At 36.3% G+C, this 16,569-nt stretch overlaps 1 protein-coding gene across 7 annotated transcripts in view; it reads right to left on the minus strand.

The window, feature by feature from the left end:
* Nucleotides 1-16,569, minus strand: part of cita (citron rho-interacting serine/threonine kinase a) — a 112,156-nt gene that overhangs the window by 90,764 nt on the left and 4,823 nt on the right. For all 7 annotated transcript variants that reach the window (XM_084114911.1, XM_084114908.1, XM_084114907.1 and 4 more), the window contains exons 5-8: nucleotides 14,285-14,383; nucleotides 4,780-4,922; nucleotides 4,102-4,195; nucleotides 1,173-1,361 (exon numbers count right to left, since the gene is read on the minus strand). In XM_084114911.1, coding sequence (XP_083971037.1) covers nucleotides 1,173-1,361; nucleotides 4,102-4,195; nucleotides 4,780-4,922; nucleotides 14,285-14,383 — 525 coding nt within the window. The remainder of the gene's footprint in view (nucleotides 1-1,172; nucleotides 1,362-4,101; nucleotides 4,196-4,779; nucleotides 4,923-14,284; nucleotides 14,384-16,569) is intronic.

Here is a 16,569-nt window from a genome sequence, read left to right on the forward strand (position 1 = left end):
ATCTCTTGATATTTATGTATTCACTCTTAATTAAAACAAAGATTTACTTATAATTTAAAAACGTCATATAATGTCCTTTTTCAAAGACTTGATGTTGTTTTCAGGCTCTACTAGAACAGGTTTTCCTGCTTGAATGTTGATTATTCTCCTCATATTCTCCATTGTTGCGGCTCCTCTCTTCCCAGTCTGTCAGTAACGCTCTGTTTACTTGCTGTCTCTATGAAGCCCCTCCTTCTGAAAAGAACACTGTGCTCTGATTGGTCGGCTGGAGCAGTGTGTTGTGATTGGTCGAGCACTTCAAGTGTTTGTGAAATGTCAACACACTACTAATTAACTCAACCAGGCCCCGCCCCTTTATTCTGCGCATTAATTATTTAAATGAGGAATATTGTGATGTGTTCGTTCCCGGAACAAACTTGAGACTACAATGAAGGCGTTTCAGGGAGTAATTTCATAGACTAAAAAAATATAGACGTAGTGTTTCTGAAGAGTGTTTTTGAAGCCCAAAGTGGGCGGAGCCTGTCGTCGCCATCTTGGCAGCGCGTCACTCCCGGATAAAACGAAAATGTGCAGCGAGGCGGATTAGCTGAGGTGACGTGACGCTAACAGACAGCAGACAAACAGCTAGTAGTGACATCAGCGGCAATCCACCTGTCACTCAAATGACCACGCCCTTAATTATGCAGAAATGTAAGGCTTAAAATAATTTAAACGGATGATTTATAAAAAATAAAAATAAAAATCACCCCCCACAGTCATCTTCATCACAGCCTCAACACAGTCGTCATGAAGGGCAACATTAGCTATATAGAACAAAACCACTTTTTGCACCAGGTTGTAAATTTTTTTTCTGCTGTAAAGTTGGTCATTTTAACATGGGGGTCTATGGGATTGAGTCTCTTCTGCAGCTGGTCTCTAGTGGCCAGTGGATGAACTGCAGTTTAAGTTTTAGTTTCAAGAGAGAGACAGGAAAGTTGCCGCTTGAGTAATATTTACAATAATTTACATTTATCATTTACTTGCATTGCATTTCAAGGTACACATTTACATTCTTATCAGTTCTTGCTTTCCCTGGGAATCGAACCCATGACCTTGGCGTTGCAAGCGCCATCGCTCTACTGTTTGAGCTACAGGATTATTAATAATAAAAAGTAATTCACAGCTGGATTCACCTGAAAGTTGATGATGTTGTTGATGGTTTTAGTGGACGTGCCGTCAGCGAAGGGTGATGTCATGTAGATCATCTCGTAAGCGATGACTCCCAGGGACCACCAGTCGCTCTCGGGGCCGAAGCTGAGTCCCGACAGGATCTCAGGGGCCGTGAAGTCTGGAGTTCCCACCGGGAGTTTGGAGCACGTCACCTATTCCAAATAACCACACACCAATGAATTAACCTCTGGATAGCGAAGTGAAACATGGTGCACTGACAACATATTTAAATTAGGGCTGTCAATGTTAACACCGTGTGCTACTACTAGGGCTGTGCAATTAATTGAATTTCGATTTCGTTTTTTGCTCCCAACGATCACCAAAATAGTACAATCGAGTAAAAACGATTATTTTGGCATGTTATGTTTTGAAAGAACGCTCTTATTTTGTCTTGTGTTTTGAATGCCCCTCCTGATGCCATAAACTCTCTCAGCTTGAATGTTTAAACTGATAAGACTTAAAAAAGAAATTAAAATTATAAACTTAAGTTACGATGCAATACTGGCCCGATTGTGCAAGTGACAATTCCGTCATGTCCCGAGACTCCCGACTCCTGAACGCGAGAGTGTAGTTTCGACGCTTGCCTTGTCCGGAAGACGCGGCACCGCTGAACACTCACGCCGTTTGTGAAATTGCATCTTGGAGAAAGTTTTAAAATTATTGATTTGATTTTATAATCTGTGTGGATTCATTTAGGCTACTCATACAATCTACATAAAGTGAATCAATGTTTGCGGGGGAATTTCCCGCATTATAAGTGGTAGACCTGTGGGAATGATTAAAATACTCATTGAAGTATTATCTGTTATATTATTTATTTTAATAGTTCAATACAATCAATGTCCAAATTTCGATTTTTTAAGAATTGTTGAAAGGTGTCTTTGGTAACACTTTACAATAAGGTTCATTAATTAGCATTAGTTAACCTTAGTTAACATTAACTAATAATGAACAATACTTCTACAGCATTTATTAATCTTAGTTAATATTAATTTCACCATAATACGTTATTAAAATGAAAGGTTGTATTTGTTAACATTAGTTAATGCACTGTGAACTAACATGAACAAACAATGAACAGCTGTATTTTTATTAACTAACATTAAAAAATATTAATAAATACTGTAACACATGCATTTCTCATTGTTAGTTCATGTTAGTTAATACATTAACTAATGTTAACTAATTAACCTTATTGTAAAGTGTTCTTTTTAATAAATGCAACACGTTCCCAAAGTCATGTGAAATAATCGTGATTTCAATACTGACCAAAATAATCATGATTATGATTTTTTCCATATTCCATGTTAATCAGTGTTTGTCCTAACCGGCCGCGACGGCGACACGCGACGATTCTATTTTAGAAACGGTTTCTATTTTTCTGCGACGTCGCGCTGGAACAACAAACACAAAGTGTGGCGATGATAATCTCAGGTGCTGTTTATGTGCTTTATTTAATGTTAAAAGCGTGTCATGTGACTCTGAATATCATTAAGTGCTCCAGCTTTGAAGCTGTAAAAGCAACAGTGGATAATTCACCTCAGATCTTGAAATTAAACAAATGGAAACAAGAACATTCAAACTGTGAACAAACAAGTGTATTATTTGACAAAGACTGTATTAGTAACTCAGTAGCCTGTGTGTTTTATATAATGTTTAAATGGTGTAATATTTGTGAATTTGATTATGTAGCGACTTATCCATGTTCTTGCGAGTGCCGTTGAGATTACTCTCTGGTGCCACGAGACTCCGCCCACACGCTGTTCTGATTGGCTGACTCCGCCCACACGCTGTTCTGATTGGCTGACTCCGCCCACACGCTGTTCTGATTGGCTGTGGGGTTTGATTGATTTCGACGCATCTCGTAGTCGCGTCGCGTCTAGTGTGGACAGACACATTATTTGTTGCTGGAATCTTATCGCATCGCGTCTGGTTAGGACACGGTGTAACGCGTTAATGCATGCGATTAATATGTGCAGTTTAACGCTTTAACGCAATTAACGCAGCATCCGTTTTTTGTGTCATTCTTTGGCAAATGCTTTTAAACCATTCAAGCACAACAAGACACAAGAATGCGCTGTCTGTGAATGTCCTGACACACACACACACACGACAGCAACAGAATACAGTTTCTCTTTCGCACTTGAACGAAAAATAACACACAATAATGCCGTTTTGTCGAGTATCCTCATAAGAGCAGTCTTAAAAGAGTTAAAGTCTTAAATGAACGTAAGAGTTGTGTGAGAATGAGGCGTGTGTGAGATGTGTCGTGCAGCAGCGGCCGGTCTTAAAGGGACAGCAGCCAATAATTCTGTCCGTCAGGAAAGTTAATCACAGAACAAAGGGAACTGAGAAAATGAATAAGAACTAAAAAGACTAAAGAGCTTTTATAGCTTTAATAAGGATTAGTCTATATTCCTGTATATTTCCTACCTGTTAGACAGGAAGTGCACAGGTAAATATGACATTTATTATGAGTTTATGTAAGGATCGTTTTAAGTTCACTTAAATTAAAAGTTGTTATATTTTTTGAAGCCTAATAAATGTAAAAAATTGATAGCTTTCAATTACACTGTAATGTTGAATGGCTAAAAATAAATGTTTAAAATTCTGGGAAAAAAATATTTTCTTCGAGACATCAGTGGCTGTATTAGTATCAGAGATACTGACCTTTATTCATAAAAAGATGCCATTAAACAAGTATTTAAAATATACTGTCTTTATATGTTGTTTCTACATTAATTTGGAGATGTGAAATTATTACATTGTGATTAATCTAGTTAATATTTTTAATCGATTGACAGCACTAATTTAAACACATTTATTCAGCATCACATGAAAGGGTTTCTCTCTGAAATATATATATATATAATAATGTCTTCACACTCGTACCGTTCTGTTAGCCGTCAGTCTGGCTGCCGATCCGAAGTCGGCCAGTTTAATGTGACCCGTGCGGTCGATCAGAATGTTCTCTGGTTTAATATTCCTGACACAAGAAAGAGAACAAGCAGAAATGTAATGTAAAAATAATTAATTGTTTATGATGATTTATTATTATTATTATTATTATTATTAAATAGAGCATATTTTTATTATACATAAATTATTAATAAACTAGCATAAATATGTACAATGTGTGTATGTATAAAAATAAATATATAAAAAAAGTGTATAAATAAGATACAAAATTATACATAAATTATTAGTAAACTAGCATAAATATGTACAATGCATACATGTATAAAAAAAAAATATATATATATAAAAAAAAAAATATATATATATATATATATATATATATATATATATATATATATATATATATATATATATGGGTGTAATATACAAAATTATACATAAATTATAAATAAATTAGCATAACTATGTACAATATGTGTATGTATAAAAATAAATATATAAATAAGATACAAAAAAAGTATACATAAATTATTAATAATATCAAATGCTCTCAAGAGTGAGAATGCCACTCCCTCTAATAAATACCACCTATCAGTGACTAGCAATAGCAAGTGGCCAATCGTGTTCATGGATGTGAAGTGTTTGGTGTACCTGTGAACGTATCCCATCTGATGCACCGAGTGAAGGGCCTGAACGAGCTCGGCCAGGTAAAACTGAGCCATAGACTCGTCTATCTGATCTTCATATCGGTTCATCAGAGCCATGAGGTCACCGCCGGGCAGATACTCCATCACCTGCTCACACACACACACACACACACTGGTGAAGAGTCGCAAGAGGAAAAACACAAAACTGACCAGATTCATCTGTTTATTTCATTTGAAGAAGCTCACAAAAGTTTTTGGACACGCACTTAAAAATGTGTGAATATCATTGCATTAGATAAGAAAATATCAAACAAATTAGGGCTGCATGATTAATCTACATAAAGCGAGCATTAAATGGCAACGGCTGCGGATTTAATTAAATAAATATGAAGCGTGACACTGTGTTCTTAATTCAGTGTTTAGTATTTAGTTTTTATTTAGTTTAATACTATTATTATTATTATTATTATTATTATCATCATCATCATTATATAGAGCTTTAAAATCATTCTCATTTGAAATATCATTATTATTATTATTATTATTATTATAATAAAGAGCTTCTAAAAAACAACATTTTAAATATTAATAATTATCAAGGGCTTTAAAATAATTTACATTTTAAATATTACTATTGCGATTACTACTAATTATTATTATTATTATTATTATTATTATTATTATATAGAGCTAAAAAAAAAAAATCGCATTATATTATTAATTAGTATATAGGGCTTTAAAATAATTTCCATTTTAAATATTATTATTGCTATAACTACTACTAAAATGATTATTATATAGAGCTAAAAAAATATATATCATTATTACTACTATATTATTATTATAGAGCTTTAAAAATCATATTTTAAAAATTGCATTTTAAATATCATTACTACTATATTATTATTATTATTATTATTATTATTATAGAGCTTTGAAAAATTGTGCAGCTCTAAAACAAATTCTACAAAACATTTTCTACATTTTTGCTCAATTTAATTTAATCAACTAGGGTTTTTTTAAAACTGTACAAACTTCTTCCATATGATTTGTTTGTGAAGTTTACAATCTTTCTTGATAAATGACTCTTGCTTTGACATTTTATCTAATGCAACGACAATCAAAGTGTATCATATTTTCATATGACCACATAACGTGTTTAAAATAAGCACAAAACTCAAAGCATCCGATCTCACAACGTGATATTACATAATAATCACCTGTGAATCTATTATTGCACATTATAGACCAAAAACGACACAGACGTCTGATCGAATCACATGGGTTTAATTTAGCAGCCACTCGTCTCTCAATAAAAGCTTGTGGTTACACCATTATCAATCTAATTAGACAATTAGCTAGTTAGCCTAAACTGCATCTGGAGAGAGTGTGTTCGTATAAAGCCAAGGAAAAGCACAGATCTGACTGAACAAAGAGAAGTGAAAGCCAGTGAACGACTGCATGGTTATTTATAGCAGAGGATCGTCAGCCTGAAACCACACCACAGGCTGAAGTTAATTACTCTATACAGGACATAAACATCAGCATTCAAACAGAGATTTCTCCAGCACAGGAATGAATATACGCAAATATAAACTGTTAAATATTTACTGTGATTATTCAGTGATTTACAGCAGCGCCGCGTCTCTAATTGAGCATCGGCGAGAGTCTCGTTTGACCAATTCATCAAAAAGTCATTTTTATAAAGGAATACAAAATAGCCGCAGTGATTTTACTGGAATAGAGCATGAAAGTGATCATAATCATTCAAATTATGTCCCAAAATTCCCTAAAGATTACACGGGACACGGCCACGTGAAGCATGTGAGAGGCGTTCACGAGCGTCATTTGTATCATTTATCTGAATTACCATTTGCGCCGCATATTATGTTGCGTTTAATCCCATTCTTTGGTGGAACAGACATCTGAAGCATCTTTGTGGTAAAACGGCTGATTCCTTCGTCTCGCTAAGACTAATAATTACACATCTGGAATTTGTGCATCCAATACACACACATGAACTTATATAACAGTGTAATTTGGCAAAATTACAGCTTGATTGGAAGTGACGCACGGTGATAATTGTCTCGTGTTTCATCTCAAGCACTGACACTCCTGGGTTAATGAGTTACAGTAACTCTGAATAAACTTTAATAGGGGCAAAACTGGTAATGATGGACAAGACGGTGTGTGGGACAGTGGGTGCGCGCGGTAATACAATGCCGTTTGCTAACCGCCACAGCAGGAAAGAAGAAGAAGAAGAAGAGATAATCTATGCAATAGGGATGTGACGGGGAGGATTTTTAATCGCTAATTTGAAAGTGAAACTAAACTGCGTACGTCCGCACGGGTATTCATCTGGTGCGAGCGTTTTCAATTAATTAATTAATATGGATAGGAACGAACTGAAAACGCTCCCTCTGTTCGCTCCGCGCCCGTGGACGCGCACCGCTATGAATGGACGTACGCATTTTAGTTTCACTTTCAAATTCGGGGGCGAATTGCCTGAATGGTGAGTTCATTAGCCTATTATTCTTAATGAAAAACACAACAACAAAACAGTCCAATGACAAATTCGCTTAAATGGGCGCTTTTACATTTCGCTTTGACACCTAATATTCCTCCATCTTGTCAGAAAGCTCTTCGTTCTCGTGATTAATGAAATCTGACTCCTGTTGCTGATCTGTGATGCGACTCTCGTTCGGCTCACGATTTAGTAAGCAGACACGTTAAGTTTTTAATTGTAGTGTCTGTTCTCTAACTGAACTAAAATATTTTAGTACAAAAAACAAAAACAAATCAACGGTACATAAATAAACTAGCATAAAAATGTACAATGTGTAAATGAATACATATTTTTTCACAATTATACATAAATTATATAGATTACAATCTGTCTTTTCCAAAAAATAAAAAAATAGATATACACATTTATTTTCACTATTTCTTTTTCCCGAGAAAGTTCAGTCTTGCGTCCTTGGCATCTGGAGTACAAACTTACGAAGACGGGAAGGCGCAAGTTCGGTGATTCTACAAATGTGACCCGTGCAAAATGAGTCGCAATGAGCAAATTTTCAAAAATGAATTATTTTCTATTAAAAAAAAAACTTTCAAAATGATGTATGATTTGTTGGAATCTCTTTTTATTAAATGTCAGTTTTAATGATCAATATCCAGACAGACAGACAGACACAGACAGAGAGACACAGACAGACAGAGAGACAGATAGAGAGACAGACAGAGAGACAGACAGACAGACAGACAGACAGATAGAGAGACAGACAGAGAGACAGACAGACAGACAGACAGAGACAGACAGAGACAGACAGACAGACAGATAGAGAGACAGAGAGAGAGACAGACAGACAGACAGATAGATAGACAGACAGAGAGACAGACAGACAGACAGAGAGACCGATAGACAGACAGATATTCTGTTGCTCATGCAGCTGGAAATTGTCGCCTCTCTATTAATGAATGTGATGATGTCGCTGGTAGTGAACGCAGGTTTACACAAACGGACTGAAAGACAGACAATCACCCTTTCTTTAACATGTATAACAATCTAACATACCGCTGATCACGCTGGTCATACACACATCAAACGGCTTGTACAACACAAACTCCTTTCCATCAAACACACACTCATCATCATCATCATGTCCCTCGTTTGCATTCTTCATCAGACAGAAACGACCCTCCACACCGTTACTGAAGCCCAACCGGCTCCTCACGCCTCTGTCCGTGGGGCTAACACACACACACACACACACACACACACACACACGTGAAAGCATGAATGGAAAGCAAAGCCGGCGGGACACAAGCGGAAAGCGAGGGATTCTAGCCCACGTTTCCTAGCAACAAGCTAGTGAGGGTCTTTTCAGCACATCACTCGGGTAAAGACAGATTACTCGGTTTTTTTTCCCCTTCTTTTGCCGGAGGCGTTGGGAACGAAGGAGGAGGCAGAAATAGAAAATCGTCTCTTTAGTCACTTTGTGATTCCTGCATTTGCCCTCATGAGAATCTGGAAAACCTCCCCCGATCCCCACAGATCCTGCGTGGGGCGGCAATCACTCTCTGTCTGTGCGCCAATGCAATGTTATCAACCACACAAACACACAAACACACAGCACTTATGGCAACATTGCCTGTTTGTAATCAGTGTGACAGGAAGTCACCCTTTCCTGTCACACTGATTACAAACAGGCGATGTTGCAATAAGTGTGATTTTTAGGGATTTCCTTAATATAGATACAATCTATATTTAACTTATACAGTTATGACTAGAGATGCACGATATATCGGCCACCATATCGGTATCGGCCGATATATGTTCATTTTTAATGTTATCGTTATCGGCCCGATAATAAAATTGATTATATATTAAAGTTGATAAATAATGTATTATTTCCTTCAGCTGAGACTCTTCAGATGTGCACTGTTCAACATGATGGTTATGAATTGCTTGAAATATGATTGAAATCACTTCAAAAAAGGAAAATACAGTTCAGTGCAACAGTGCAAGTCTGTCATATCGGCTACATAAAATTATCATGAGAACATTATAATTGTGTGTTTGAGACATGGATTTTAATCTTAAGACTTTTGTTTTTGTAATCAGGCTCTCAAAACTCATATATAAATTTGGATTTCGATTTATTGGCCGATATATCGGTTATCGGCTTTCAAAATATAAAGAATTATCGGTTATCGGTATCGGCCAAAATGGTCATATCGGTGCATCCCTAGTTATGACTATGCAGTTATTTTATATTGGATTATTACATTTCTGTGGTATTTTTACTTGAATATTACTGTTAGACCTATCTGAAAAAATATACAGCATTGTTTAATTTGTATCTTTATTCTACTGTTGTTATTTATGCTTCTGCTTCTAATGTGTTCATTCATTCTTGTTTTATTACTGACTATTGCAACAAATTACCTTATAAAAACACAAATACATTGAGTGAGCAAACAGTTCGGTGAGATAATTATCATTTCTTGTTAAAAGTATGTATAAAAATGCAGACCTATAAAAAAATAGTTAGAAAATCCCATTTTTTTAATTGAATAATTTATTAAACCTTTAAACAAAGTTGTATTGCATGTGTTGTTTTTTTTGTTGTTGGTTTTTTCAGTTATTGATCCATCAGGCTTTTATGGCTCATAATATGAAATAATGAGAATATGCCCAAACTAAGCAAAAATATGCAATTTGTTGCAGATGCTGATATTTATATGGACAAAAAGTTGAAATTCTGATGCTTGTAAATCAATAAGGTCTTTATTTTTTACAGTACAGCAGATTCTGACATGAAATTCATATTAATATCAATTTCACTATATCTGCCAATAATGTCTAGTTTTATGATCAAAGCTCTGTAGTTTTAAAACATATAATGATGATTGAAAGATGAACAAATAAAACTTCCTCAAAATCCTGATGATCATATTTGATACACATGATTTTTCTTATGTCTGGTTAATCAAGTAAACCTCAGCTGCTTCAATCCAGTAATTAACAATATTGAAGTTAAGTTTATTTGATGAAAATCAGTAAAGATTTCACAGCAAAAAGACGAGCTGAAGGTGGACGTTTGTGTAATTATAGCAATTATCAACTATTAATCAGACGACAGAAGTAGGCCTAGTAGATTATGTGCAACTGGTTTAATGAGGCCTTAGAAATTTGAGCATTTAATATAATACCGTAGGCTTTTTTAGGGTTAAAGTTAGTTTAAATATCTGCATATTTACAGTAGCTTCTTGAATAATAATGAACACAGACATTTGAAGGAAACTCCTCTTTCTGTGGGACACAAAAGATGATATTCTGAAGAACACAACATTGGACCCCATTGACTTTCATTGTATGGACAGAAAAAACACAGATATTCTTAAATATCTTTTGTGTTCGTACAGGTTTGGAACGTAATGAAGAGTAAATGATGATTATTTCAGGGAAGAACTTTTCCTCAAAGTTAAGTGAAACCCTTAGCTATAATGTCACTGAGAGTTTCATTAATAATTGAATGTATGCCAGACTTCTCTAATGTTTTAATCAGGTTTAAGCTCAGCCTCATGCCAACACAGAGACAGCATGTCTGATGGCTTAAAGGCTTAAACCAGCATATTTTCTCTAAACAACAAAAGCTGGATTCTCACACTCCTGAAGGGTCACCAAGAAAATGCAGATCTCCTCTTCATTACGGATATATTTTGGTCAGATATACACCGTTAGTAACATCAAAGGCTCTTTGGCTAATTGCGAATGCAAGTGTCTTCACGCAGTGAAGGATTGTGGGATTGGATGCTGAGGGTTCGCTCTGCTGGTCTTAAGCAGAATCACAAGACATGTAAATGAATGAGACTTCACTGAGATGAGAACAATGTTCTCTTTAGAGGAAATGTGAGACTGTCTTTCCACGAAAAGGATTTGAATGAACGATTTTGAGAGCATTAGTGTCATTTCATATTTCATGTCCTCCTCGATCAACGTCTAAATGCCGTTCACACAGCGATTTTGCAGACTGATTTTTCAAAGATAGTTGGTGATTTGGAAATGTTGAAATGAAGCGCTAAAAGCTTGGTGTGTAAATCTGAGGCTTGTTTAAGTTGCAGACATGAGGAACATGCATTTATTCTACTGTATTTTGTTCAGGGCTACACAATATATCGAAATTATCAAAATATCACAAATGTATATATCGCAACGGCTTGCAATAAGATTTTAAAAGATAATTGCGACTTTTTATCTCACAATTGCAAGTTTACATCTCGCAATTCTGACTTTATTTCTCAGAATTGCGAGATATAAAGTCAGAATTGCGTGAAATAAAGTCGCAATTGCGTGTTATAAAGTCAGAATTGTGAGATATAAAGTCAGAATTGCGTGAAATAGTCAGAATTGCGTGAAAGTCGCAATTGCGTGAAATAAAGTCGCTATTGTGCGAAATAAAGTCGCAATTGCGTCTTATAAAGTCAGATTTCTGCAATCGCAATTGCGACTTTATATCATGCAATTCTGACTTTATAACACATAATTGCGAGTTTATATCTCGCAATTCTGACATCTTTTCTCAGAATTGTGAGAAAGTCGGACTTTTTTTTTTTTACCTCAGAATAGTTATATCTCACAATTCTGACTTTATAAAACGCAACTTCGACTTTATATCATGCAATTCTGACTATATCTCCCAATTGCGTATTATAAAGTCAGAATTGCGAGATATAAACATGCAATTCTGAGAAAAAAAGTCAGAATTTCAAGTATATTTCTCACAATTGCGAGTTTATATCACGCAATTCTGACTTTATAACCTGCAATTGCGACTTTACAGTATATCACGTAATTCTGAGATAAAAAGTCAGAATTGTGAGATGTAAACTCGCAATTGTGAGAAAAAAAGTCAGAATTGTGAGATTAAAAAGTTGCAATTACCTTTTTTATTTTTCACTCTGTGGGGAAACAAGCTTCCATAACATTTAAACAGCTTTGAAGTGATGGAAAAAGTGTGAAGCACTTGAAAGTCCTTGATAAGTCACTCTCAAAAGGCCATTCGAACCCTAAAATGAATAATGTCAAATTTATTAAGCATGGTTGCAGTTAGTGTTACTACATTAAACCCATGGTGAATGTTGGCGATTTGTGGAATGAAAAGCCTTCAACAATTGTTCGCGTTGGGTTCGCATCAGCGCTGTATGATGTGATATCTATGTTGTAACTCGCACATCTTTCCAGGAAAAATCCTCTATAACTCTGAATCTAAACTGCAAAGTAAACATCATGTCCTCATCTTCAGGTCAATCTGAAGCTTTCTACAGATGAAAGACTCAGACACGGTTTATACAGGACAGGAACACTGAACATTCGCTGTATCATCCCCTGCTATGATCACAAACATCCATTAGAAAGACAGACAAAGCGTGTATTTATGCCCCACCGTTGAGGCAAAGGAGTTTTAGTGCAATAATGCAGACACATCATACATTATGCCACTTGTTATGCCTTGATGTTGTTTCAGGCTCTACTAGAACAGGTTTTCCTGCTTGAATGTTGATTATTCTCCTCATATTCTCCATTGTTGCGGCTCCTCTCTTCCCAGTCTGTCAGTAACGCTCTGTTTACTTCCTGTCTCTATGAAGCCCCTCCTCCTGAAAAACACACTGTGCTCTGATTGCTCGGCTGGAGCAGTGTGTTGTGATTGGTCGAGTGCTTTGAGTGTGTTTGGGAAATGTCCCGCCCCTTTCCATAACCACATGTGCTTATAATAAACAGAACAGTACTGTGTGTTGATGTGGAGTGGATGCTAGTATAGTTATTTTCATTTAGTTATTATCATTCTTGGTGTGAATGGGCCTTTAGTCGAATCAGATCACATGATACCAGACAGACATGTGAGATCATGGGCTCTATCATACAAGCGTAACGCAAGTGTGTTTTGCTAGTTTCAGCCTGACGCAGTTTTCATTTTCACGTCCTGCACCACGTTGTTTAAATAGCAAATGCATTTGGGTCCCATTTGTGTGTCCATGGGCTGCTGGTCTGAGAACGAGTGTGTGTTCAGGCGCATTGTTGGAGCGTTGCTATTTTAAGGAACTGATATACACTGAGCCACTGACCAACAAAAACCTGGTCTAAAGTCAATGGCGCAATATTTTTTTGTTGTTTAAAGAGCACGTTAGTAATGTGTGCCTATAGGCGGGTCCACAACGCATGTACACTCTGCTTATTACACACACACACATACACACACTCTGCTTATTACACAATTATTACACTTATTACAATTACACTTACACATTATTACACTTAGCCTATTACACACACTCTGCTTATTACACACACACACACACTCTGCTTATTGCACACAAACATGCCAAATATTAAAAATAAAAGGATTACAATGTAAAAGATTATTATTGTGTACATAAAGATATGGTGGAAAACTAGCAAAAGTGGAAAGTGCAACTGATATGATGTCTGACAAGCCACGCCTCTCTCTCACACACACACACACCATGTTCTCATGCAATGAAACACATATTGCGGAGCAGAGAGGACACTGACAACACACTGACAGACCAGCTGACTTTTGATATGAAACAGTCTCACCTTTCAAACTTGGTCATTTTTTAACGAAATTTAAACATTAAATACGGTTTTGTGGCTCTTTAATGTGTCTGACAGATCGCTCCGTTAAAGCTGCTCGTGAACCGATCATCTCTTCCTTCTAGTTCATTTATAGCATCAAATAAACATGAATGAACATCAGAAGGAATGTTGTTTTAACCGTGGAAAGACGTCAGTACACAGTTCAAATCCTCCAACGTTAATCTGCTAACTCTCCTGACTGCTGTGTCGGACAAAAATGGCGGATTCGGCGGATGGCGGATTACGATAGGTCAGATCGCCTGTCAATCAAACTCCCTGTGAAGGGTCAATTGTGCCCTGCGCTTTAGACCATGAGCTTGGATCCTTAAACTAGGATCCCATTACTCACCAGACAGACGTGGTCCTGGTCCTGGAAAGCGTGCTGAAGTTGAGGGATCCAGGGACTGGAGTTCAAGGCCAGGATTGTTCTCTCCTCCTCAAAGAACGGCTTCACCAGACAAGAAGAATTGAGTTTTATTAGATCCTGAGATACATGCAACAGATACTAGTAACTCAGCCTGCCATTTTATTGATGCTTTTATGCATTTATTACAGTGCTAATAGTCCTGGAGTAACAGAAGGATAGATTTCTTGCTCAAGGACACAGTGATGATAGTAAAAGCAGTTCATTCATGCACACAAACACCACAAGCACTAAAAGAAGAGTGAAGCTTTGTTGGGGAATTCTTTCACCCTGATGCGAAATTCCCATCTGCATGGATTCCGATTGAAATAATTGGATTTAAGCGGTAAAACACCTGCAGTAAACAGTGGCTGACACTAATTCCTAATCAGACCTTTACAAACCAAAGTTGTGTTTCAGTTCTGATACTCAGTTCTGTTTCAGGCCAGACACTACAGGCAAAAACTGTGTTTTGGCTTTTCATAAAGTGTTTTTTAGTGGACAGAAAACATCCAAAATACACTTTTAACTGTATCTTTTAGAGCATCTTTAACTGTATCTTTCTATGTGCGTCTGTAGATTTTAAAGGCCGTCTTCTCAACATGAGTTTTTCCTCCTACATTGAGCCAGAAATCTCCACTTTCATTCACCAAACTTTACAGTTTTATTATCTATATTCTGAAGGCTTTTACAGAGGGGTTTGTTCATATATAATTTTCCTGATTTTATACAACATTTTATTCCTAACAAAATGGCGAAAATGTATTTATTTTTGGCTGTTGACAGTATTTTCTGATTTGTGGAGTGATAAATAATAGATATCCCAAACGCCACTGTAAAAACCTTTGACTAATATATCAAAAAAAGAAACAAGAATTTTGAACCTGACTTCATCCAATGTTCATATTTTTGTTCTAGAAATGTATGCAAATTAGTGCAGATTTAATCATTTGCATATTTAAACATAAAATATCTGAAAACTTGTAGTACAAAAAATGTTGCCAATTATTAATGTAATCAACTGGTGAAGTATGGTGATATTTATTAGTTATTGTTTTTACCCTATCCACCAGGGGTGTCTCGCCTTAAGATACAGTTTGTGCAAGATATTAAGGTACGTTTTTTGTTTAGTGCTTAGAAGCAAGTCAACTAGATCTTAGACTTTACTTGTCACAACTTTTCACATTTCCTCTGTTTAGGACAAGTAAATTGTCTGTCCACACACTGAAAACTCAGCAAATCAGAACATATTTAAATATATCATGATCGTAGAGTTAGTTTGTGGGGTAAATATATAGGCTATAATCTGTGTGTTTACACAGGCTTTTTAAAAATGGCGGGTGCTGGTGTTTCACGTGCGTTCGGCCAATCAGCGAACACTACCGTCACGGATAGCTCCTATAGCGCTGGTTTATGGTGCGTTCAAGTCCTCCTAGGAAGTTCGTACTTACGCGGTGGGAAGTCACGTTTACGACGGCTGGTGCGTTCAAGTCACTTTCGTCGGAGTAAGATGGCGGTGTACTTTCTCTTAATTAATTACACAAACATACAGCAAGGTTCTTAAACTCTTTGTTTTAACTCTTTGTTTTTGTTTTATGTTTTAAGTTAATTTATGAAGCCACTGCAAACTTTATCGTTACATATTGCATTGTTATTTTATAATGCTATCATATTCTGTGCAGGTAATCAGCTTCCTGCGCTGTTTAGACCAATGCACCATTAGACCAATAGTTCCACCAACAGTTCTAGGAACTATGAAAAGGTTCTTCTAGAGCGAAAGCCCCACACGCATATTACGTGTTCAGTGTATAGGGTTTCATCGCCATCTACTGGCCTGGCAGCAGAATACAGCGTTTTTAGTCTTTTCCGCAGATCCGTGTGAATGGGGATCATTTTGTCAATGGTGTGTACGTGCAAAACTCAAAGGAAAAACATCTCTGTTATGTCGTGCAAACATACCCTTCAAAAAAGGGGTGAATTTTAATAGTCTTTAAGGATTAATACGAAGCTGTGACGAGCAGGATTTTGCACCAATGATGTTTCACAGTTGGCCGAGAGTAGCGTGACTGAATAAGAAACCAAACGAATGACAATTATGCCTGGAGCACAAAACCAGTCACATGGGTCCATTTTTTGAAAATTAGAAAATCTGAAAGCTGAATAAATAAGCTTTCCATTGATGTGTGGTTTGTTAGGATATGACAATATTTGAGATGCAACTATTGTAAATC

The sequence above is a fragment of the Abramis brama genome, assembly GCF_963993115.1.
Source record: "Abramis brama genome assembly, chromosome: 5".
Taxonomy (NCBI): Eukaryota; Metazoa; Chordata; class Actinopteri; order Cypriniformes; family Leuciscidae; genus Abramis; species Abramis brama.